General features: G+C 40.0%; 2 protein-coding genes across 3 annotated transcripts; both read left to right on the forward strand.

Moving 5' to 3' along the window:
- The first annotated feature begins 2,895 nt into the window (after positions 1 to 2,895).
- c4h1orf210 (chromosome 4 C1orf210 homolog) lies at positions 2,896 to 8,190 on the forward strand. Its single transcript, XM_035413593.1, has 5 exons — positions 2,896 to 3,052; positions 6,239 to 6,355; positions 6,704 to 7,181; positions 7,302 to 7,391; positions 7,756 to 8,190. Exons 2-5 carry the CDS (start codon positions 6,254 to 6,256, stop codon positions 8,127 to 8,129), a joined length of 1,044 nt encoding a protein of 347 aa, XP_035269484.1. The 5' UTR covers positions 2,896 to 3,052; positions 6,239 to 6,253; the 3' UTR covers positions 8,130 to 8,190.
- Positions 8,191 to 8,783: 593 nt separating this feature from the next.
- ap1m3 (adaptor related protein complex 1 subunit mu 3) lies at positions 8,784 to 25,438 on the forward strand. 2 transcript variants are annotated; one of them, XM_035413592.1, is made up of 12 exons: positions 8,784 to 8,923; positions 12,275 to 12,431; positions 12,668 to 12,735; positions 12,945 to 13,075; positions 14,519 to 14,666; positions 15,892 to 16,018; positions 19,368 to 19,510; positions 20,518 to 20,589; positions 21,011 to 21,169; positions 22,608 to 22,733; positions 24,421 to 24,496; positions 25,259 to 25,438. In XM_035413592.1, exons 2-12 carry the CDS (start codon positions 12,296 to 12,298, stop codon positions 25,279 to 25,281), a joined length of 1,209 nt encoding a protein of 402 aa, XP_035269483.1. In that variant the 5' UTR covers positions 8,784 to 8,923; positions 12,275 to 12,295; the 3' UTR covers positions 25,282 to 25,438. The 2 variants fall into 2 exon arrangements, with proteins under 2 accessions (XP_035269483.1, XP_035269482.1); XM_035413591.1 differs by lacking the exon at positions 8,784 to 8,923 and adding an exon at positions 8,978 to 9,173.
- Positions 25,439 to 25,752: the final 314 nt, after the last annotated feature.

Consider the following 25,752-nt stretch of genomic DNA (forward strand, 5'->3'; position numbering starts at 1 on the left):
CTGAAGATACTTTCTGCAGCTGGGGTTTGTTGCTCACAGTGTGTGTGTGTGTGTGTGTGAGAGAGAGAGAGAGAGAGAGAGAGTGGTAGTGGAGTTAGAGTGTTAGTGGAGACTCCCTGGCAGGAAGTCCTGCTGCTGGAACTGATATCTGACCAGGAAATCGCCTAAGCAGGAATCAAACAGTGGGCAGGCAGCAACAGGAAAGCCTGTGGGTCTCCTGTCTGCTGTCTGTTTGCTCAGCCCGGGCCCCAGTTCCCATGTGCATGGTGGAAAACAGCTGGATATGAGCACAACTGCCCAGCTACCTGCTAGCTTGATTTGCAGATGGCCCAGGGAATAGGGCAGACTCCTCATGGCCGCTGATTTTATCTACCTTCAAGTAGTCACCTAAATGTTATATCATGACATGCCGACATTTTATGCTCTTTTAGTAAACCATTTGTGCAAAAAATTCATTCTGAAGATGCAAATATTTTAAATATCTCACACAGTCAACAAAAAGAGAATGTTCACATATTGAATAGGTGCAGATAAAAAAATGAAAATCACTAAATACAATTTTGTTGTTCATTTTACGTTTTGCTATCCAATTATATGCACGTTAATATGAAAGTATAATCAGACAGGACACAAAAAACTATATGGGTTATCCCGTTTTTAAATTTGATTTAAAAAATTAACAGGCCATACCATGAAATACACACAGAATATTCCTTTAACATATCCCAAACATATCTGTAATGTTCATAAACACTAAAATCACAACATATGCAGCTAGCTTTACATGAAAATGCAATTAATGTAGAATAATAAGTAACCACTAAAACAGTGGTTAAAAAAAGAGTAAAAAATGTTGGCCTGAGATTACTGACAGGATCCCTGCATTAAGCCCAGCATTGTCTTTGACATGGAAATGCACAAGGGGAAATGACCTACGTCTATCCCATACATATGTTCAACAAAGCCTTACCCATTGTAATCTAATTGACCTCAAACCTTCATGTGATGCACCACAGTTAATTAGATTCAAATACATCAAGTTGCTATCGGATGAAACAATGTTCTATACTAACTTGCAGAAAATTGAAATGATTGAGATAAGGACAAGTGCCGTATTTCAAAACTGGCTTTGATGCCATCCGTGGTGATGAAGGAGTAAAGGACCCAGAGTGCTCTAGCAGCAGATATGAAAATTCTCATATAGATTTGCAGCTTATTCCAGAATATCTATTTAAACAAAGACCTGCACCTGCTCTTTTGCATCTCATGCATTAAGTTTGGTTATAAAACCAGGTGTGATGCCCAGTGTTCTGAAACAGTAGTGTTATGGTTGTAGCATTTATTGCCTTTCCAGTGGAAATGTCTCATGTCTCTGTATCAGACTCATTGTTCAAATCTGTATGTTAACACACTCAGGGAGGCCAAGCCAACATTAGTGATAACAGTCACCAATTAGCACACCACAAACTATATTCTTTTTGAGGGGAGTGGTTTCTTGTGACTCCCATTAGAAACGGAAATGTTCTGAAGCACAGGAAAAAATTGGTCTGGAGAAGAATGAAAAACCAAAATACTGCAATCACAACAGTCCTCTTTGAAAAGTGTGAAATGACTGAAAACAATGGTGACTTGTATGGAAACATCCATTTATTTAACTTATCAACTTATAAGTATTCAAATGATACAATTCTTTACATGACTAATTATAATTCAAAAAATGATTAAAAGAATAGAATTGAACCACTTATGTAGTTAAAAACATATATAAGAATATAATACAACATGTTTCACAATATTCCCCCAAACAATAATTTACTATAAAGGACCAGCCAACTCAAACCAAAACATGTATGGTTGTATAACAGTTTGTAAGTGAGAAGGTGGGTTTAATATTAGCTTTGATGAAGGTGCAGTGTGGGAGAACAGTGAAAAGGTGGATGGAAGTGTCAGATATGTGGGAATGTGCTTAATTGCATCGGAAGCGCTGAATGTAGAGCTTTTGTGTCAAAACTGTTTGTGTCCCTCAGCAGTTTATTAAAAACCTCCTGTCAGTTGTTTTGTTGTGTGTTATTTCCTCTTCAGGTGGAACAGAGCCATGGCCGCCCCTCAGAAACCTGGGACAAACAAGCACCTCTGTCATTTGCCATTGGTGAGCCTCTTGTCCTCAGGTCTGCTGACCGGTCAATTTTTCTCAGGCAGGCGACTGCAAACTCCGCGGCTCCCCAGAGAGGGCCAGCTGCATGTGGAGGTGATGAGTTCATAGCACACAGCACGATGTCTGCTGAGATGGGGGCAGGAAATGACCCTATTGTTTTCAGGGCAGTGCTTCTTTTCCTCCAGGGTCAGCGCAGACCTGTTTACACACTTGAAGTTGCTCATTTAAAAACACCAGCCACACTTTTCATTTTTCAATAGTCATGCTATGCCATGATTGACTGGTTGCCTGGACTTTGTTAAACTTCTACTGACTGATGGAGAAGGTATATAAGGCTATAAGACTGGGTTTACACTAAAGGTAGTCACAGTGAAAGAAGACTTAATGAGATGGCGGTCAAACATAAGACAGTATTATCATTGTGCAGTGATGTCAATATATGACATGGCTGTGCAAATAGAAAGATGAAAACAATGTCTAATGAAGATGAGAGAGAGGAATCAGATATGATAACAGGTGAATAAACAGTGTGAATAAATACAGTATAAACAGTGCCTATTTAGAAAGTCACAAACCATTACATTATTTTTCAGAAAATGTATTAATTTACAAGCAATATTTGCAAAGCTGTTTAACTGCATATAATAATAAAGCTGAACTGGCTTTTGAAGGATTGCATTAAAATGAGCCAACTGGACGGGCATATACACTTTAGAAGTTACTCATTAACCCGTCCTTCAGGAAAGGGTTTAGAGTTGCAATACTTTCAACCTTTGCTCAATGTGCCTCCATTTTATTTCAAAGGCAGAATAAACAAACCTCACAACATTACTTTAATGTGAATGCAGAGGGACACGCATTTCATTTCCCTGAGTTTGAGTCAACGACAGGGTTCAGGTATGTAAGTAAACTGTTGTTATTAGTTTAAAGAAATAACAGATTTCACCAAAACTCTGATCACACTTGCTTTAGGTCAAATCTAAGTGTGATAACATGATTGGTCACCCTAACTGGCACAGAACTTTATTCGTTAAATTCCTTACTCATATCTTCAGTTTTACAGACTATGTGTTTTCAGTGATATTCTATGAAAACAATGTAATAAACAATGGTGGAGGGAAATAATTATATTTGTGATTTATTCTTTTCCTGACTTCAATAGTAATAGGAAAGAAAGTGACCCTATTGTATGAGATGAAATTTACTGCATGGAAATTACAGTTAATCATTAGAACTGAATTTTATAATACAGATTTTTGATGCAAATATATGTCCAGATCTTCCTCGCTGTTCATGGTCATACCAGAGTATTGATTTTCGCAGTGAGTTAAAGTTCATATCGGGTACTCGTGTTGTATGTTTGAGGGATGCACTTTACCTAAATGCCTGCTGCGTGCTGAATTCTGAAAAAAAAGAAAGCTATATATTGTTTATTCAAGGGCAATTTGCTTCTAGTACTAGCCAATAAAGGTATAGAAAAATATATTAGTCAAATCTAGTATACAAATTATAATTGTTGCTCTAGCCAGTTTGCTACTAGTTAGTGTGATTCTTTGTTAAAAGTTGTCAGGTATGTTCTGACAATGTATTTTTCCTTCCTCATCTAAACATCATAATTCATGTAGACTTTCACGAGGCCATGTACTTTTGTTCTTTGCATGATTACTTTATCACTTTCACTAGGAGATTTCAGATTAGGTGAGAGGACCAGATTAGTATAACTGCAAAAACAAGGGCAATGCCAGTAGAGCCATTTATGGACAACAGATTGAAAATCAGAGAGTTTGTTTGTTGTGAGTACCTTGTTCAATAAGGCCTGGAAAGATTGTCAGGTAACATTAGAATTTATTGGAACTTTCATCTAAATATTTTATAAAATTAATAAAATTATTTATAAACTTTATTAAGAAATGGAAACATAAACCTATATGATTGAATAATTGGTAAGAGTCCTGTATGGATCAACTATGCCATACATTTCTCTTCAATGATCAGTCAAGCCAGTGTTTTATTCACAATTTAATATTTAAAGGATGACTGTGCTGGATTGGATTTCCCAAAAGCCTCTTAACATAATGTATTTCATAACTGCATCGTAACATCCTTGTTGCTGAAAACTCTCATTTCCCAATTTCCCACACAAGCCACAGGGCTCACTGCCTTCCGTGTAACTCTTTGAGAGATCTGGGGCATTAGTTAGATAAACAACGTTGTTCAAATCCAACATAATTCACATACATACTGTCTTTCTGGTGTATTGGCACAATTTCTACCATTTTATGTTCGTTCGTAAACACTTAGAAGGCTACAAGCTTTGAAAAAAGGCTCGTGCTTACTGAATATTGCACATGTATGTTACGTGAATGGTGTTTTTCTGTTCTACAAGGTCATATCATATAAGAGAGGAAAGCAAAAAGGGTGGGTGTTCTCATAGGTATGTGCATTATGCACATGAATGATAACGCACACACCTTATTCCTGGGGTAGGGCAGCTAATACTGCACCTCCATGTCTGCAACTTCAAAAGGTGAAACTTTGAAAGCAAACCTTAAATTCACCTGTCAACAGCATGAAATTATACTTTTATTAGCTGACATGATTGGTAGTGGTGCTCCTTTCTAGACTGGTTTGGTTTGATGTAATTTGTGCAGTTGGATTTGTTGCTATTACAGTCTTTAACAATTAATAGTGAAGCTACTGACTTTTGACTATCAATTGACTATCCTTCCTTGGATGTAAGCAGGTTCTAATGAGAGTGTTTGGGATTTGCATGCTCCCTAGTACAAAGTTGTAACATTTGTGAGCTTCCTCGTTAATTTTCAGTCTCTCACATTATTGGAAAATGCACCTCCATAAGAGTGCATCATTTACAGAAATCAGTGTACCTAGAGATTAATAGGGGCGGGGTTCCAAAATGTTAAATAAATGGAGAGGTCATCTCAAGGAGGCCTTGTGCGAGACTTCACACGCACACTTGGGAAAGCGTGCAGTAGGCAGCACATTATTGCAGTGCTGGGGAGGTAACCCTTGGGGAGGGGGGGAGGAGGCAGGGTGTTGAGCCACCAATCAAGGAGCCCAGGCGCTCCACACAAAAGACCCCTCACCATGCCAATGCTTTCAGCCCAGTGTGTTGTTATGCCTTTGCAGTGTTAGGACAGGAAGAGATAAAGAGGTCCCCTGAAGTATGTTTACAGCCAACAATGCAAAATTCAATAGCAGGAGAGGGCGAGGGGAAAAGGTCTAATAGCAGACTGGCCCTCTGTGAAAAACTGCCTCTGTGCCAAAAAGAACTGCAAACAAGCATTCAAATGTTAGAATGTTCACTTATCACAAGTGAACAACCCAGCTATACACAGTAAAATTAAAATAATAATTTAAAAAAAACTATTAAAAATAATGAAAATTATTTCCTAGTGGAGTAAAAAAAATCACTTGATAAGATTTCTTAAAACAAGGAACATAAAATCAAGAAAAAAAATCTTGATTGGTAAGAAAAGAAAATGTACCTTGCTTCTTGTAATTCATAGACTGCAACATAAAGCTATTTCACATACATAAAATCAATTTCAGTTTGATGTGTTTGGTTAGTTTTTCTCATCTCTGAAAAAGACTCAAATGTTCGGCCTGTTCTGCTTGGCTGAATTTCTGTGATGCCAAGGCTTTGGTGTATATTGTTTTGAGTGCTTAATTACGCTGCATTTAAATCAGAATTTTTTTATTCTGCTCATTTTATACATTCATTGTACAACGCTGTGAAAGTGTCTAAATTAAAATCACTTTATAAATCAAATGCATTATTATTGCTATTTAAAATGTAATACTTTGCACAATGGGGGAAATATGAGAGCTTGTATTTGACAATACAGTATCCACCAGATACAGAATGTCCACAGTAAAACACAACAGGAATAATGTATCTTGAACAACATAAATATTAACCATAAAGTCAATTTTATGTGGCCCTATTTATATTTATTGGTTTGTATTTCAACTCCGCACTGTAATGCAAGACTCTTATTGTGACAATTCCCCTCACTCTGATTAGTATTTTTGATATTTTTACTGAATATCTTATTTCTGCAGGGAAAAAGGGGAAGAATGGGGTTGTTAGGGGCCTTGGGCATGATGATGTGTTTCTGGGGTACAGTTACTGGTAAGGCACCTCCAACTGTGGGCCCATGTGTCCATAGCAGCAGAGAGGTAGGTTAAACTGACTGTGGCCATCTTGTTCATTTGACTACAGAAATAAATACTACACCAGACGCATCCTGTTTGTTGGCATGTTCTTCCTGTTTTGCTGACATTATTGTTCTGTGAAATAAACAAATCATAGTGAAAATCCGTATTCTGGTTCTCTAAGTCTTCTGCTGATAATTTATTGGTTTGATTATTTTTGCTTTCACAAGTATATTTACTGTTCTGAATTTTCTGGTGTCAAGTATTTTGCAATTACATATCTTAAATTTTGCTGCATGTGATCAAAGTTCCTTACCACCTGATTTAGATGTGTGAAGTCCTGCAGTAATGCTTGAAAATAATTCTTGACAGGGATGGTACAGCCAGAAGAAGCTCACAGGAATTATTGGACATACATGGCCTAATGCAACAGAGCTGGACTTATCTCAGAATTGCCTGAACCTCACTCACTCCAAGAGCTTGCATAAGATGCAGAAGTTTGGCCGGTTAGTCATGCTGAATCTATCGGGCAACTATCTCCCCCTGCTGGAAAGAAACCACCTCAGCAGGCTTTCAGCTCTGAAAGTCCTTGACCTAAGCAGATGCCAGCTTGTAGGCATAGAGAATGGAGCATTTCAAGGATTACCAAACTTGCAAACACTGCTATTGGGAGGCAACAAACTGCAGGACCCCCTACCTACTGCCCTTAGAGACCTCAGAGCCTTATCTGTCCTGGATCTCCATGGCAATGGACATATTAAGAATGGTCCACCAGAATGGATAAAAGGGGTACAGAGAGTGTTTTGGCCAGGGAGCACTGGTTTCATGCCACCAGGAAATAAATCTGAAGGTTTGTGCAGCATTATTATTTGTCCTTTTTAAAGTCTGGGACTGTGCTTTAATTTGTTCAAAGGCAAGAAACTGAAAGACTACATTTGAATCCTGACCAACCATTTAAATCTTCTTACAGGACATGTACAAAATCTCAACATCCTGAGAACATTTCAAAGGAAGCTGTTGTCAGATATCAATGAGGATCCTACCACACCAAGCATAAACAGTAAGATCTCTGTCACTCAAAACTAGCTGTTTATTTTACGTCTTATGCAGCAGAATTATTTATTTGGCATGGAAGAGAACTTACAACCAGAACCGAATATTATATGGGCACTGACTCATTTCTTCCAGAAACAAAGCACTTAATATGAATTGTGAATATGAAACATAAAGCTGCTAAAATTAATACTATGTAATATGAATTATGTAGGACACTGCAGATAGGTATTTCTACTTTGGAAATTATTCTAATTATTGATTTGTAATGGTGATTTTGGTTAAGTATTCTTGCCAAAAGCTGATTTCAACCAACATTAGCAAGACAGTGAACTGATTAACTTCAGCCCTGATCCTTCTCTGTCCTACAGGCACAGACACCAGTAAGGAGCGGCCGTCACACAGCTGGCAGTACCTTGTAGCTGTCTTGGTCACAGCCATCTTGATCTCCATCATTATCACGCTTGGGGCCAAATGCAAGATCGTCCATCGTTACCTGGCCAGCTACCGACACACTCTGCTTCCTGAGGGGGACGCTGTAAGCCAGTGCGACCCAATGAGCCTGGAGGTAGGCTTCTCTGGGCAGGACGTGATGGGACGAGGCCCTCCCACTGAGCTGGATGATGATGACGGCTTCATTGAGGACAACTACATCCAGGCCTGTGAGAGGGAAAGGGCTGAGAGGGCTGCAGAGGAGATGGAGGGTGAGGATGAGGATGATGGCATTCAGTTTACCATTGGATAATACCTAAGAAAAAGACACGGCAAGGACAAGGCAGTGGCTGTGATTCTGTTGGCTACTGTGCTGAAATATTTGTGTTTTTATTTTCTTCAGCAGATGCAAGTTTCCTTTCTAAAATGTGTATGTGTGCTTAATGTATTGGTATTATGTGAAAACTACAGCATTGTTACATATAGTTTAGTGTGAACAGAGGGTCTAGATAAGAGCAATATTACCCCTTAGGGTATTTTTCTTCCAGAGAGAAAACACTCCATTCATGCTCCAGGTGCATCACGATTATTCCCAATTAAATGTTACATAAAATTAATTATTCTCAACAATGGTTAGTGATTTTCTAATCTCAGTTGAAAGTCACAAACAAATATGAATACATTCAGGCTAATTGTTTAAACAAGCCTATATGTTGACTCCATTGTGCTGAATTTATGAATATTTTGTATAGATGTGTGTTTTTAAAATAGCAATTAGCCAATAAATACAAAAATACCAACAAAAAAAAGCGTTCCATGTTTGAAATTCGATTTCATCTTCTTACAAGTGAGCATGCTTGAAAATATACGGCAATTACCATTCGGAGTAGCACTGAAGCTAGTAGTGAAGACTCGTATAACGCAGTAAATAAAACAGAACAGTGCATTTACTTCATTACATATCACTTTGCATCGAAGAAGTAGGCTACTTTCATCAGTACTTACAAGCTGACAGACGTTTGCGCACTTTCGGTATTGCGGGAATAATATTTTTCATAATGATTTGTTGAGAAAACTGTAGACGTGACAAGATCTTTATCTCTGAAGGTGAGAATACTTTGCCAAACACGGAGTGTTGCATGCTAATGAATGCTGTTTGGCAGGTCTCTGACGCCGATAGACCCGGAAGAGTGTTACAGTGAGAAGATAGGGAAGAATATAGTTCTCCATTTAATTCATTTCGGACTGAAACTGTTTGATCACAAAACAACATCAAACCTTGCTTGAACGTTGTCTTCTAATCTCAATTGCGAGAATGTCGGCGTCAGCTATATTTATTCTCGACGTGAAAGGAAAGGTAAGATGCAAAGTTTGTGTTCGATATTAACTGGACTATAGCCTACTGCGTCTGCGTTGGGTAGCTAACCGGGCACAGTTGGCGCAGGTAAGGATTAAAACATAACCGACATCAACAGGTATCTGGGTGAACTGTAATGCCAAGAGCGGGTAATTCCGGAACAAAATGTTTTAAGTCAGTAACTGTGCTGCTCACTGGAAACTACTCGATACTGAAGTGCAAGCAGCGAGCTAGCAGCCGGTTTGGACACCCTACAAAGGACATATTATTTTTCTGGGCTGTGTGATTAACCAGTTGTTCACATTTTACTGGATTTATTTTCCGATTTGAATCTCGTGATATGACCTAGCATCACTGACTCTGCCAACATGATTGTCTTAGGCTAACATTGAATGAATATGGATATCCCGTTCAGCGTACTGAAACTGAACCGCCCAAGAGCACAAATCGCAGGTGCTCGCAGCCTGCTGAAAACAAGTGCCAACAAACGCACGCTTATTGTTCACGAGCATTAGTTTAGAACAGGTGCTGCACAGGTTCTACTGGTTGGTACGGTAACCTACACAGATTAGATAAAATAATTATCGGGTGGGACAGAATAAGATCAGCGTATCTAGATGATGCATATGTGTGGATTTCCCTTCTCTGAATTGATGTCAGTGAATAATCACCCCACTAAGGTGAAGGTGAAGGGACCCAGTGCCATGCGAAATAAACGCCCTCACAAGTCAGTCATAATAACCGTAGCTATATTTTTAGAGCCCGACTGCATTACCTGGGGAGCAGTAACCACGTTTTGCCACTAGAGATCGAGGTTGAATCAAAGTGCCGAGGAAAGAGGAAGAATCAGAGGAGAAAATGATGGTATATTTTTATTGCTTTAGTGTAGTTTTCTCTCAGTCATTTGAAATAAAGAAAAGTATGTTTTCAAATTAGACATTGACATTGCACCATGCGTGAGTAAAGTTTCATTTCCAACCATTTAAAATTGGGTAAGTTATAGGTAATACCTGTGATATGTGTCGGCTACACAATATGTGTAAACATATGCAAATCACTATTGGTGACAAAAAACAGGAATCTAGACATCGACAGGGGTAGAAATCAAAGTTGAGAGACATTTCATAAACGGACTAGTGGTAACTCCAATATAGCTCAGGTTTTTTCGCAGATATGGCCTGGCTACGTCCTAGCTGGTTAGAAAACATTCTCTTTTCAACCAAATGTAGCCGAGGTTTCACCTGAACGCATAGCCAGCGTTTTATCGACTTTTAACCACATTTTCACAGAGGAGAAGGTCCACTTTGTAAATAAGCAGACCCATGCAATGTTGCCTATGACAGATATTTGCACATACTGTGATCAGTAATTGTTTTGACCCTATAGTAAACATTTGTGTGCCTCGTAAACATTGGCCAAAAAAATATTTTGGCCTTATCCTGCTGAGCAGCTTTGCAAAGCATCATTGGGTTTTATTTAAATACCAAAAATGAACCGAAGAAGAATCTATGCTATTTTAGTTATTCAGTGTATTTCTATTGTGTTTGTCATATTATTGTCATCACTGTAGGAAAATAATCACGTAGGCCTACATATAGTTGCCATTGAAGGATGCACTTCTGGAACAAATATAATATCATGCTAGCAAATCTACTAAGAAAATGGTATGTCTCCCCAAATTAGTTACAATTACCCATGGTCCATATGGTAGATTTATACACTGATTTTTCTTAATCATAAATATGAAGCAATATACAGTATACTGTGCTATGAAGTGTAAACTCTATATTAAAGCAAGACTGCATTTTTACTAATGGAACACTGGCTGCAGCTCAGTTTTCCTCCAGAGAGGCTTAAAGAAAGACCAAAAAGTCTCATCAGCTTTAGGGTGTCAGTCAGATTGATTACATACCGATATGCTCTGAGACTGTTAATAGTGCTGATTAAAGGGTTTCCTCTCTGCTGCTCAGGGCAATCCAATATCTCTACCTGGAGGCATTTACACCACATTACCATGACCTGTAGACGCTCCGCGGCGGAAAGAAAATCTGTTTGGCTCTGTAAACCTCTGAACTCACTCTTTAACCAAAATAGACAAATACTTTATTCATGTTAAAGGCAAATAGGCAATGGATTTCCAAACTATTTTTTATTGTTTTACCACATGAATCTAAATGACTCTTTGAAACATTTAGGTAACCCATTTACATGTTAGTTTGATGTGCTACATCAAAGATTATTCACATGTCTCTGTGAACACAGCATTTTACTTTGCTGTCGTTTATGTAGTCAGAACAGGATAACAGTATAATATGTTTTAGTAGTTTATTTCAAATTTGGAGACATCGTTATATCAAGATAGTTTACCTAATATGGATCTTGTTGTCAATGGAAAAATGGAAAATATTTTAATGTACAAGTGTAATTAATGTCCTACAACAAAAAAAAAATAAAAAAACGACTATTGAGTAGTTCATTAATACAATGACTGAATTTCATGTGAAAATCACGTGAAGATCACAGATTACAGGAAGGTGGGTACAAAAATAATCAACTAATTTAATGAACCATATCTCAGAACACCTGTTGGTAACACACATTTGGTAAATTGTGCAAGTATTTGCTGCAACTGAGAAAATGTATGCGACAACTTTCAAGCAAATACAACAGGGTTATAACCTACCAAAATGCATTGTGACTGGGAATCACATTGCTGAAACATTTTAAGGAATTGTCTTTTATTCTTTTCTAGAGGGGTTCTGTATCTTAATGTAAATATATGCTATGTTGACATTTCAGTCCAAAATCTTGGTGATGATTAAACTATTGCTGTGAAGTTTTATTTTCAGGTTTGTTTTACCTAGTAGGTAACCAATCCCATACACTTTATTTGGTAGCTTTACAATAGTGGCTAAACCTGTTCTCTGATGAAGAAACAGGGAGGATAATATTTCAGCCTTTCACAATATTGGTAATTGTTGTTGCATATGTCAGTTCAAAATGCTCACGTCCTGTTTTGCAGGCAGTTGATCTGGGTTTAGCTTCATGGTCAGTAAAAACGTTTGGGAAACCAAAAAGCATCTCCTTATGCTTATTTCCAGGTGTTGATATGTCGGAACTATATGGGGAACATGGACATGGGTGAGATTGACCACTTTATGCCTATCCTGATGAAGAAGGAGGAGGATGCAGACGTCTCTCCCTTGCTGACCCATGGTGCATCACATTTCCTGTGGATCAAGCACAGTAATTTATACTGTATCCTTTCTCAGAGAGTCTTGTCCTTCACACTCCCACTCTTTCCTGTTGGTCAAGTTCCAGAAAGCCCAGAAGAACTCCCAAGATGCGTCCTTTCCCCCGCCCAGAGTACAGACTTGTGTAACCCAGGTCCCATTTTGAAAAACTCTTTAAAACGATATTTATGTGACACCATGTCAAGGAAGTAGAGAATGAGGAACAGAGGGCTTTTTTTACCCTTAACGTTTGCACTGCAGTGGTGGCGATGACAAAGAAGAATTCCAATGCTGCTCTGGTGTTTTCTTTCCTCTACAAAATAGTGGAGGTGAGAGATGGCCCAATTCATGGCTTTGTCATTTTCTATAAATGTTGTATAGTTAAGAGTAATGTAGTTTTTTTCAAACCTACATAATTTCATATTCCCTAATGAATGTAGTCCGCTGTCAGTGTTATACTGCACACTGCATTATTCTGTGTACTGAAATATGGTTTTGTTCTTGAGTTTTGTTTGTTCCTTTTTGCTTGACTGTGCAGGTGTTCAAGGAATATTTTAAGGAGTTGGAGGAGGAGAGCATCCGGGATAATTTTGTGACTGTGTATGAGCTGATGGATGAGGTCATGGACTTTGGTTTCCCCCAGACAACAGACAGCAAGATCCTACAGGAGTGAGTTAGCCTTTGTTGTCTAAGAGAATGCCTTTCTACATCTTATCACCTGCAGTCCTGACCAGACCGTCTTTTACTGTTGTGTCTACTGATGAGAAAGTGACATATGTAGGTACCAGTTATGATTGTACTGGGTGTTTGTCACTGATAACGATTGCAACAACTGATAATGATGAGAACCTTGGTCACAGCCCTCGCCCCACTTTGTTTCTGTCAACATTTGCAATATTGTTCAAATGCACAGACCTATACAAATCGCACTGAAGGCTATGTTAAGGTTGACAGTTCCAAAACTCACACATCCAAAACTGCCGAGAAATCACGGAAATGGCAAAAAACAAGGGAATGTCATGGAACACCGAAAAACAAAACAAAAAAGGGAAAAAACCATGGAATCTATGACAAACACCCAGCTTTAGTTCTGATCAAGTAATACTTCTTCCTTGCAATGACATGATTTTGTTTACTGAAAAAAAAAAAACAGACTTTCTTGGCTTAGTGTCTGACTGGACGCAAACACGCTCTGCATGGGCACAGGAAGCTCCTGGTCTGCAGCCCAGGGCAGGCTGGTAATGACTGGCTGTCTCCGCATCATCCGCACTAAGCTCTCAGCTTTTGGCACCAGAGATCCGAGTGAGGTTCAAATCTCCCTCCTCGAGGGGGTCTCCTCACCATGGTTTCCCCTCTTCCCTCATCCCCGACTCAGCCCGGATGGGCCAGACTCGCAGATGGGGCTTTTTGAGAAGGTTGAGCCCTATTCTGATGCTAATCCATTTGTTTGCCTCCAGTGTTCCTCTCATGTGCCTTCTCCCTGAGGCAGATGCATGTTCATTAGCATTCATTAGGAGCGTGTGGGCTAAAACAAATGCACATGCTGACTTGCGTTACTTTTTATTTTTTCCCTGCCATTTTGTGTGGCCTGCCTGTATACAATGCATAAGCACCCGTGCTTTCGGTCATGCCTCGTAAGAAGATGCCAGTATGCATGTGTGATGGAGCAGCTGGAAAACATGTAGACTGGGGGGAGTGGGAGCTGATAATGCAGCAGCTGAGAGGGTGGGGTTCTATGAAAGGTAGGCCACGTTTTTGAACAACTAACAAAACAATGGAGGTTTATTCTGGGTTCTGGTGGAAGAGCTGACGGGAAACACGAAGAGCGACAGGGTGCACAAGCGCCAGTCCCGGCCTGTGTGTTACCTGTGGGCCTGCACATGCCCAGGGGGAGAACACTGTCTCCCAGTCCCCAGCACGGGAACAAAGGATCTCCCCTCTGCAACCTGGTCATGTTATTGTGTTGATAAAGACAGGATGCTTTGGCTTCACAGAAACGCACATAACATATGGCAAAGTAGACAAAGGCAAAGGCAGGACAGATGAGGACTGATGAGATGAGGTCTGTCTGCTTTACTCATGCCTAGCCTTTGATGCTCAAACTCCTTGCAGGTACATTACACAGCAAGGGCACAAGCTGGAGGTAGGCGCCCCCCGGCCCCCTGCAACAGTCACCAATGCCGTGTCCTGGAGGTCAGAGGGGATCAAATATAGAAAGAATGAAGTCTTTATGGACGTTATTGAGTCTGTAAATCTGCTGGTAAGAGGGCTTCTCTTTATTAAACTCCTTGTTAGAGGTGCAGATCGATTATAGATCTTTCTGCCAAGTTCACATTTTCCTCTCTCTGTCCAGCTCTAGTCAAGTGGCATGATTGCAGTTCCTCCATTTATGTTAATTATCTGAATTTTTTTGTTTTAAAAGTAAGTAAGTATTAAATGCCAGTATACATTCCTTAAATATTCCTTTGTCAGTCTTTTACATAACTGTAATTCCCCTGTTGTTTAGCCTTTGATGGAACATCAAAGTTCCTGTCAAACTTCAGTTCAAATGCAGAATATAAATCCTTACAAGAGGTGCTCTGTACCTTCATAATTTCTTAACCATTTTACTATCCTATCAAGTAACATCTAATAACAATAAATAAATGATGTGTGCTGTGTTTTACTTTTTTATATATTCAACATTGCCTCTGTCTTTATGCTATGAAGCCTATAGATTTGATTGCAGTACCTCCGGGGTATAAATGCGATATTCGTTTGGGAGAGAGAAGCTTCCAGAGCCAAACTTCCTTGAATTGACTTCTACAGGAAATGGTTCCCAGTTTCCTTTCTTACAATAAACCTTCAGTTCTCTGTGTACCTCCCGACCCCCACACATGCATGCACGCAGCCACGAACGCACACACCACCACACTGCACCGGCGGGACCAATTCCATATTAATGCTCATAAATTTGCATGAGATGTTGGGTGTCATGTGTCCACATACTTTTAGCCATGTAGTGTATCTTTAACAGGGTCAGAATCAGGACACTCCTCAGCTTCCAACTCACTGATTACAGGAACAAGACCTGATTAAGTCTTCATTGCTCCCCTATAGGTTTATTGTCTCCAAATCCCTGTTTTAATAAACTTTTGTGCTTGTGCCTGCACAAGCTCTGTCTCCTCATTGTTTTCCAATACTCCTTGGCTCCCCCCTCTCCAACCGCCCCCCCCCCCCCCCCCGTTTCCTTCTTTAGTCTGAGCACCTCCCCTTTGTCTCCTTGTTTTATACACACCGTCCTCCCTTTTGCCTTACTTCTGCTTTGTATTCTCACGCCTCTCTTTGCTTCTGTACACAGTCGTCTTCTCATTCCACATCCCTGTTCCCTCTCTTTGCTTCTGTACACAGTCGTCTTCTCATTCTACGTCCCTGTTCCCTCTCTTTGCTTCTGTACACAGTCGTCTTCTCATTCCACGTCCCTGTTCCCTCTCTTTGTTCCTCAGGTTAGTGCGAACGGCAGTGTGCTACGCAGCGAGATAGAGGGCGTTATCAAGCTGAAGGTGGTCCTGTCCGGCATGCCAGAGCTGAGACTGGGCCTCAACGACAAAGTGCTCTTCGAGATCACAGGGAGTGAGTTGGATATCTGTCGCCTGTAACGAGGCCCTGGCTGTGGGCACTGGGATTACGTCTCCCTGTAACTGCCGCCCATGTCCGATCCCCGCCTTGGGCTATTGTACACACATGAAAGTCCCCCCCTGGACAGAGGTACACATGGGGGCTCATTCAGTGAGGACATGGCAGAGAATACAGCATAGATAGGAAAATTAGGATGTGTTAGTGGATGAAAAAAATCAATACTTTCTGTATTTGAAAACATTCTCAGTGGTCTCTACCCATGGGCATGTGAATCCCAGTCTGTATTGCCTAGGGCATTTTCCCATGTTACCCTGGGGAAACAATACTTATTGTTTACATATACAAAACCTGAATAAATGAGTTTACAATTAAGCAGTTAACATCCTATCAAGCCATGTGGCATGTATGAAAATGCTGAGCAGGCCCAGTTGATCTTGATTTTGGATCAACATGGCAAGAGAAAGTGACTTTAAGTGACTTTGAGAAGAGGGTTCATAATTCGGGCGTGGATGGCAGGAGATTCAGTCACAAAGACTTCTCAACCGGCTAGTGTTGCAATAGGGACAGTGACTAAAGTGACATCTGCATTTGGATCTTTGGGAAGAACATCAGTCAATAGCGTCAGAAATTTTGGTCGCAAGCGCACATTCGATGACAGTGTGATATGTAAGGAGAAGCAGAAGAGCAACTCTTCCTCAGGTGACTGAGAATGTTAGTGCAGGACGTGATCGCACTGTCATCATAGGATAAAGGTGATCACTCAGACTAACTTTGTACTGATTTGCTCCCTTGAAGGGGACAAGTAGACCCAAACCATGCTGGGAAAATCCCCCCTACAGCATAACAGCCACTGGGTGGATCAGTGCCTGTGGTTTCTGCATCACTGAACTCTCAAATGTGCATTCGTCTTCGTAATAAGGGGTTTATGCACTGCCACCTGCCTACTATAATATCCCTTTCTCTGTAGTTGTTGACAGACTGTTCTTGCTGACACAGTCTTATCACATCCTGCATTGGCATTCTCAATCACCCGAGGAAGAGCTGCTCTTCTGTTTTTCCTTACATATCAAACTAATGCACGAGCATCATGGTCATTGAATGTGCGCTTGCGACCACAATTTCCTGCCCTCTTTACCGATGTCTTTCTGATGTCCACTGGGCCTGCTCAGAATTTTTATGCATGCCACAGGGCATGATATGATGTTAATTCCTTAATTGTATCATGCAGTATATCTGTGTTGAAGCATCTGCATTCGTTATGCTTCTCCACTTATTTATTCAGGTTTTTCCTTTGTCACCTGTCTGTATATATTGAGTATGAAGTGTACTATAGTAATGTGGACATTTGTCTTTTTAAAGAGGTCACTCTGATTCTCTGATCAGTACATATAGAGGTGGATGCTTATTTATTGTAGGGAACTTTTCAGATGGTAAAACACATCATTTTTTGAAAATATCCACGTACCATAATAATTTTGTTTAGAACTGGTGAGATATGAAATAATGATATGCCACCATGTATATCATTGCTTCCTCAAAATGTTTTATAACAACCTGGATAATTTTTTGTCTTCTTTGAACAATGTGAATGGCCATAACACAGCTCAACTAGAAACACTGAAATATTGCCCCACAGAGGGCAAGACCTGTAACTGCTGTTTTATATCAACACTGTATCAAATAAGCAGAGAGCTACAGCATTACATTTCACTGTCAAGTGGAATTATACTTTTTTTTACTTAGAGAGGAAAATAATGAGCCAGACGAGACAGAAGGCTGTTTTGAGGTCAATCTCACTGCCTCATGTTACTACAGCTTCAAGAAGGTAGAAGACAAAGTAGTCCAGTTCCAGGTTTCAGATGTTGATCCTACATGTTGAATGTGGAGTAAGATTTGTGTTTAATATACGTCGGTATGCACATAAGGCCCCTCCTGATTAGGACAAATCAGGAGAGCTTAATTTTATTAAGATAGATGAGACCCATAAAATCCACACTGACGTTATTACTGTGTGTGACTGCCATTTTTATGCGCCTGAATTAGCCCCTCAGATGAATTGGGTGAGGCAGACAGAGGTACACCCCAAAGGCTAATGCCTGCCAGTGACTCTGGGGAGACCACATTCAGAGGGTCTGGGGCCTAGTCACAGCAGGGTCCACTCTGCACTCTGACCTATCCACTGATGTCATTATGTGGTCTTTCATTCCAGCAATGAAAAGGCAGTTGCAAGGGCGTACCTGCTGGGATTATAGCTGCTTGGTAGGGCTCTGATCTCCAAAGCCCAGGCACTATGCTCACACCCTCCCCGGCTGACTTCAAGAACACTGGGGCGCTTTTAATCTTCATTAAAATGTCACAGACACCCAGTCATGCATTGCAGCACTGCATTTTAACAGAGGCCCAGTCTGAACCTGGGTCTGATAAAATTCCCTGTGGGTGTGGGAATTAGGAAGCAGGGGAAGCTAACGGGACCGAAGTCATTAAGCAGCTCTAAGCAGGAGCAGGCAATTTACCAGTATTTTCTGACCAACTTTCGAGTACAGTAACTTTTCATGTACATGGCAGAGGCTGATCAAAATAAAAAGATGTGAGAAGACTATTTTGCTATACTACTCCCTCTGGACCTGGATTTTTTTTTATTTATTTGGTTTTCAACTTGCATTATTTGTTGGTTGTATTTTCAGTAAAAATCTGAATATATATCAAAGACTACTTGTGCTGATAATGTGTTGGTTATTCATGTTGGCTGTAAACAGAAGCCATTCCCAGCAATATTGCAGCACACACACACACATACATTAGCTTTGAACATTCCTACTTGCACATTCTATACATTCACTTAGCTTTAGGTTGCAAGTAGGTCGTATTTTACAAATTAGTTTCTAGGCTAGCAGCTGTAGCTTGACACAGTGACTGTGTCACAGTTTGAGTGTCGCTGCTGTTTTTCCCTATACCTGTAATCAAATGCTTCTTGATGGACTCGTATACAGATGATAGAAGATATTCTTGTACAGCAGTGGTACCCAACCCTGCTCCTGGAGATCTACCATCCTGTAGGTTTTCATTTTAATCATAATTTTAATTTTTTATATCTTTAGCTGTTGAAGGCGGTGTGCTTTTTTTGGGTTGGAGTGAAAACCTACAGGATGGTGGATCTCTAGGAACAGGGTTGGTCATCACTGCTGTGCTGGGCTTATGTAGTAGTTTAAGCCTGTTTTTGTGGATTTTGTGGCAGGTGTGCTTTTGGTATATATGTGGAGGAGGTTTGTAAAGCTATACCAGTGATGTCTGAGCAAGGGCAGAGCCTGGCTGAACCGCTCACCTGCCTGCTTTGGTCTGTCAGGGGAGAAGAGCAAGGCTGTGGAACTGGAGGATGTGAAGTTCCACCAGTGTGTCCGCCTGTCTCGCTTTCAGAACGACCGCACCATTTCCTTCATCCCGCCCGACGGCGAGTCTGAGCTCATGTCCTACCGGCTCAACACAACGGTGAGCGAAGCGGCCTACCCTGCTGCACTCTCAGTTCATTCTCGCCACTAGCATGTAAACACATGCAGCTATGTGCAGTGTATGGAGCAGTCCATGGCTGTATGTCTCCATCCACCCGTACATTATCTATACCCGCTTTTCCTGATGACCCTGACTAGGATAAGTGGGGGGTCGCGGGGGGTACTGGAGCCTATCCCAGCGTGCATTGAGCGGGAGGCAGGAATACAACCTGAACCGGCTGCCAGTCTATTGCAGGGTACACGCATCATTCACTCACTCACTCATAAATTACCTATGGATAATTTAGAGTCTCCAGTTAGCCTTCTTGCATATTTGGGAGGAAACCGGTGTACCCAGAGGAGAACGTTCTTGCTGTGAGGCGACAGTGCTACCCACTGCACCACCGTGCTGCCCCTATTTTGTTCATTTGTTTGTTTATTTGCTGATTTACAAACACACCCAGCCATCTTAACAGGTGAATGTATTTAAAAATGATTACACTGAGTATAAACTTGTATACCATTAATACCATGCTTGGTATACATGTTATAGAAGAATACGTTAGACCGATTTGAAATGGCAAATATTTGTTGTATCCCACTTAAAGATACATGGGTAAATAGGTCATTTTATGTGAAGCTAACACTTTATTTCATGATTAAACATCCTGAGAGACCTGAGATTTGTTTAATTATATTGGCAGTTTTCCCCCACACAAAGGCTTGTTCATATAAAAAAGTACACCTGAGAAAGTGAGGTCCAACATTGGCTTGCTCTGGTGTTGTGACCACAGGCATCTATGCCATAGGGAAGGTATGTTTGGGTAATTATTATGGTATCCAGAGGTGATATTTCGATTCATCTTATTGACCATACGGAGTATAATTTGAGCCTCCCTAGCCTCAATTGGGGAGCCAATGAAGTTGTTGGAAACTGCTCTTGCCTACATGAACACATGGGCTCAGTTTGCCTGACTGAGTGCTCCGCCCCCTCTTTCTGTGTCTCAGGTGAAACCCCTCTTCTGGATTGAATCTGTGATAGAGAAGTTCTCCCACAGCCGTGTGGAAATCAAGGTCAAGGTAGGCCCATTGCTAGCTGCTCTCATCTTTCACTCACTGTTGTGTATGTTGACATCAGCCCCTAGTGAGCCAATGAGGATTATTAATTAGGGGATTTAATCAAAATTAAGGGTCTGTATAGCTGCTCTCCTGCCACGCCCCCTTCAGACACAGTATGACATACAATGTGTGCTTGCCTATTTTATTCATTATATATGCTTTCTAAAAATATATGGACAAATATTTATTTATCTTCATTTTGCTGGTTCCCTTTAAATTCACAAATCATTCAGTATAAGTCCTCAGCCCGCTTGTGTGTCAGTTTTGTTGATAGAAAGCCTGTGTCTGAATGGTAGTAAATGAACATCAGTGTTTTCATAGCTATGTGCTGTATTGATTTACAGCGTGTTTTTTTTATACTGCCTTTTGCCCCGTCACCCAGGCTCGGAGCCAGTTTAAGAACCGGTCGACTGCGAACAACGTGTCCATCATGGTACCAGTGCCCAGTGATGCCGACTCCCCCAAATTCAAGACCAGCATGGGCAGTGCCACATGGGTACCAGAGAAGAACGCTGTGCAGTGGAACATAAAGTCATTCCCGGTCAGAAATGCTAGCACATCTCACTGTTTCATCTGCTGCTTTAGAGTTGCACTTTATTTGTATTGATTTTATCTTATCATTGAAATCAGATACCCTATATGACACGGTGCAGGGCACAGATAGCGAGGATTCAAATAGAGAATCTTGCATGACTTAATTTTATGCTCAAAAACATTGAAATTACTAAACAAATAAATACAAATAGCAATGAAGGACTGTTGAAATAGAATAACAGGAATTACATTTTATGAGCACCTCACATTCTAATTGACTACAACTGAGAATCAACAGCAACTGAGGTAGAGGAAAGATTTCCTGCATTACCAGACTTCCACAGCTTTTGTCCACTGCTTTGGTTACTCTCTGGCCTAAATCTAACACCATTCTTTTGTCTTTCGGTGTGATTTTATAAACAGCCATGTTGTTTACACAATTTCTCAGCTTCTCCCTTATTCAGCTTTCTTCTACTCTGGGCTGTGTTCCAGTATCCATATTTAGTCCCTTATACCTGTTCTATACTGATGGATCAGTGCTGAGCCAAACCATGCTGGAACCTAGCTTTGCTTGGCTGGTCAGAATAAGTGTGTTTTCGTTTTTTCTTTTATGAAAACATGAAGAGCTGTTGAATCATAAGAAAGGTGAAACTTGCATATGTTTATGGTTTTCAAGATTTTGGTTAATTTGCCAGCACACAAATTACTTTTATATTTTGTAATAAATTTTTATTAAACAGTGCCAATGTACAACTTCCCCCTTTATCTGTGGTAGTTGTAAATTTAGAGTATATACAGTAATGATAGCTACAGCTCTCATATAGACAACCTACAGTATATTGCTTGGAAGTTAAAGAAATTAAGTTTATTTGAATTGAGTTTTTAAAAAATCTTTTATTGGCTTATCTGATAGCTAGCTAGTTGGGTGCACTTCTCTGAAAATAACTTCCTGTAACATATCTGCCATCCTGTCAGCCATAGAGACTGCTTTTGCAACACTGCAAAAAAGTCTATAACCTCAGGTAGGCAGTTGGAGCCAAGATGATGTTTAATAGTTAATAGTTAATTAAGATAGTTAATGTTTTGCTTGACAAAAAAAAAGAAGATATATATTCAATAGCCCTTAATGGTCAATGTCCCTTTCGGGCACATTTTAGGGTGTGGTTCCTTTCAATGGTCTGATAAACGCTTTTACTGTGACCTTCTTTTAAGAGCTCTTTAAATAAAAAAGGGTGTGCATATCGTATCATGCACTGTCAGGGCTTTCAGGTGGTAAATTGCTCTCCCAGAGGAAACACAATGTTGCCTTTTGTTATAATCACATTTTTACAGCCAAGCAATAAGCTCAGTGATGCACTGAAATTGTGCAAAGGAAACACTGATATGCTGACATGTTTACCTCAGTGCATTGACCCCCTGTGCCTTGTGTGTTTTCGAGATTACAGGGAGGAAAAGAGTACATGATGCGAGCTCACTTTGGGCTTCCCAGTGTGGAGAGTGATGAATTGGAGGGGAAACCACCCATAACAGTCAAATTTGAGATCCCCTACTTTACTGTGTCTGGGATCCAGGTGAGTCCTCTTCTTCCCTGTCAGCATCATCAATGCACAGGTCCTTCTGGGTCACTGGTCTCACACACCACTGATAGCGAAACCCAGCCGCAGCTGGGCCTTGTTTTGCGTTCTGAAACCGTAATATAAACATATATTGTACACATTGCAGTGTGCAGTTCTACCGGAAAATGTTATCTGTGTGGTTGAGGGACGGAGTAGTGGGAGCAATAAAGCTCAGTGGCTGAGTGAATTAGTGGGATGTGCACACATTCGTTTTTTTTTTGTGAATGATGAACAAGATTAAATGCCTACCACTTTTAAGAAAAGAAAGTTACAGTAGCATGTGAGTCACTTTTGGATCGTGGAAAATCCAGCTAAAATTACTATTGTTCATTCTGTATTTAAATGTTTACTTGTACTTTCATTTATTTATTTAATTTATGTATGGTCAATGAGCTATAACACTTTTTGTACTTGATGTGAATACACTGAGCTTCAGCTGGTGCCTTTCTACCACCCTATTGTTGTTAATATGACTGGACTTTGCCATGCCCTAAACATCACAAGGTTTCCTTGATGTTAAGAGGAAGGGTTTACACTGAGCCTAGTAGCTGAAATAGAAGTGTTGTATGGAGTGTGAAAAGCCTCTCAAAGAGTTTACTTTCTTGGAAGTGAAAATGTTGTATAAGTTTACAGTGGGTGAGAGACTTCAGAAACATTAGCATTATCATCACAATCACCTGCAGGATGAGTATTTTTTTTAATTTTTTTACAAGATTTATATTCATGTTGCTTTTTAAGAGCATGACATTGCACAATCTAAAACATTAAACAGACTCAGGAGTGAACTCTTTCAGGCTGAAAATTGTATTCATCTCATAAGTGCAAATTTGCAAACTGACAGTATTGTAATTGCCGCAGCTGTCAACTTTAGCTTGGAACCTTTTTTCCTCCAGTCATTTTTCACTCTTAAAAAAAACTCACCGTTGCTCCTGGCACCCCAGATTTCCGTGTGTAAATTAATGCAGCTGGCTGGTTCCATGCCCAAGAGGAAGACCCATTCAGAACTTATCCTGTTGGGAATAGTGGGTTGCCTTGATAGAGTAGCATCAGCAGAAACAGCATTACCTGCAGTGATGAGGCTCGGTGCATGAATTATAAGACTATTTAGTAAATGTGATTATTCAATAGCATGGAATTCAGAAGCAAGTGAGCAAATTAAAATGATGGAACAAAAATATTTATTTAAATTGATGATGGTCCAGCTGGTCCAGCATCCCGATTTCATTGTGGAAACACAAGGGTGAGTAGTTCACCATTCAGGGGAGGGAGGAGTCTGTTAATGAAACAGTAACTTTGGAATATTAAAATGTGTTCAAAATTGTGCTATTTGCATTTCAGAAGATAACCCTAATCATTTACATTTGTGAAAGCATTGCTCAAAGCATTTGTCAGGAAGTTTTGACATAATTTTATTTTTCTTTAATTTCCAAATAGTTGCTTGCATATTTAATGTCTGCACTGGGTTGGCACTCTGTTTTAACAATAATTCCCCCAACACTAGTCGTTGCCCGGGAGGTGAAATGTTTGTGTGAACTGTCCCTCACTGGGAGCGAGTACTCTTGTTACCCCAGTTATCCCAAAAGAACCTTGTGTTTTGTGATGTGTGATCAGTATGCATAATTCTTCTACTGTGTGTCAACAGGTGCGCTACCTGAAAATCATTGAGAAGAGTGGTTACCAGGCACTGCCATGGGTGCGCTACATCACACAGAGTGGAGGTGAGTTCTCCAGAGCACGCTCACATCTCAACCTGTGAAAGGGACAGGTTTTCATAACAACCATGTTAAACAATCCTTTTACAATACTAATTCATGTAGGCAATCCAGATAATTGTAATATGTATTACTTTTAATACAAATGCACTGCAGTTAGAATCATGATTCACTTTGCCAACATTTTTATATTTATCCATAATGACTGGGAATAATTTTCATGTATTTTTTGGAAACATAATGATAACCTATTGATGTGAGGTAATATTACAAGCATTTGCAGCATTTAGAATTTTCGGTTGATTTACATATGAATCTGTGTCTAATTGTGCAGTACAGCATTTTGTTTTGTTTTGTTTAGTGTTCGACCAAACAGCTGGAGGCTTAGCTGCTTTTGTGAAACTTTCCACTTGTGTATTGGTGCATTTGATTGACGTGTGCTGACTCTTACATGCACTTCTCTTTGTTTGTCCGTACCTGCAAAGCCTGGTATCACATGTGCATTTAAGCGAATAATATCAGAGCAGCGGAGTGCCCAGTATATATGATAGCCAGTTCCTTTTCCAACAGTGTTAACTTATTCATAAGGAATACTAAGCAATTATTTTAAAGACCTCAGTCCCTTCCTCAGTTCTAAATTTAGATAGTTTTTATCTAGTAACATAGATAGTAACATATCTAATTGCATTGCGTTTTTATTTGATTGTGATTAAAAATGGGTTACTGTTATAATGCATTGATGGCTTCTTTTATCATTGTCTTTGGCAGATTACCAGCTACGGACAAACTAAGGGCAAGACTGTGAGACAAATGAGTCTTTATGCACTCTGGCACATTTTTTGGTCCTGAAATGGAGACACGGTAGAGGACGAAAGGAGATGGATCTGCATCTCACATGCTGCAGTCTGCGTTCATGGGACTCCATTCTGTGCTGGTTCACAAACAACTGTTTCTACAAAAAAAATTCCTTAGACTGGCAGTATGCATTTCATATAACAATATTTTTCTCACAGATGTAAAGATATTTTTTAAAGCGTTTTTCTGAATGCTGCATTTTACAAGAGGTCAGAACAAACTAAACTAGTGACATTTGCAACTTCATGGTAGGTATAAAAACCTTTGGATTATACAGTAACATCCTCGTACAGGATGAATCAGCTGATTTTTATCTTACGTCATCACTGCCTTTATAGTCTCAATTCCAATGTAATGAACACCACATTAGCAAGATAAATCATTAACAAAAGCACAGTCTTGTTACC

This window comes from Anguilla anguilla, chromosome 4 (genome assembly GCF_013347855.1).
Source record: "Anguilla anguilla isolate fAngAng1 chromosome 4, fAngAng1.pri, whole genome shotgun sequence".
Lineage (NCBI taxonomy): Eukaryota > Metazoa > Chordata > Actinopteri > Anguilliformes > Anguillidae > Anguilla > Anguilla anguilla.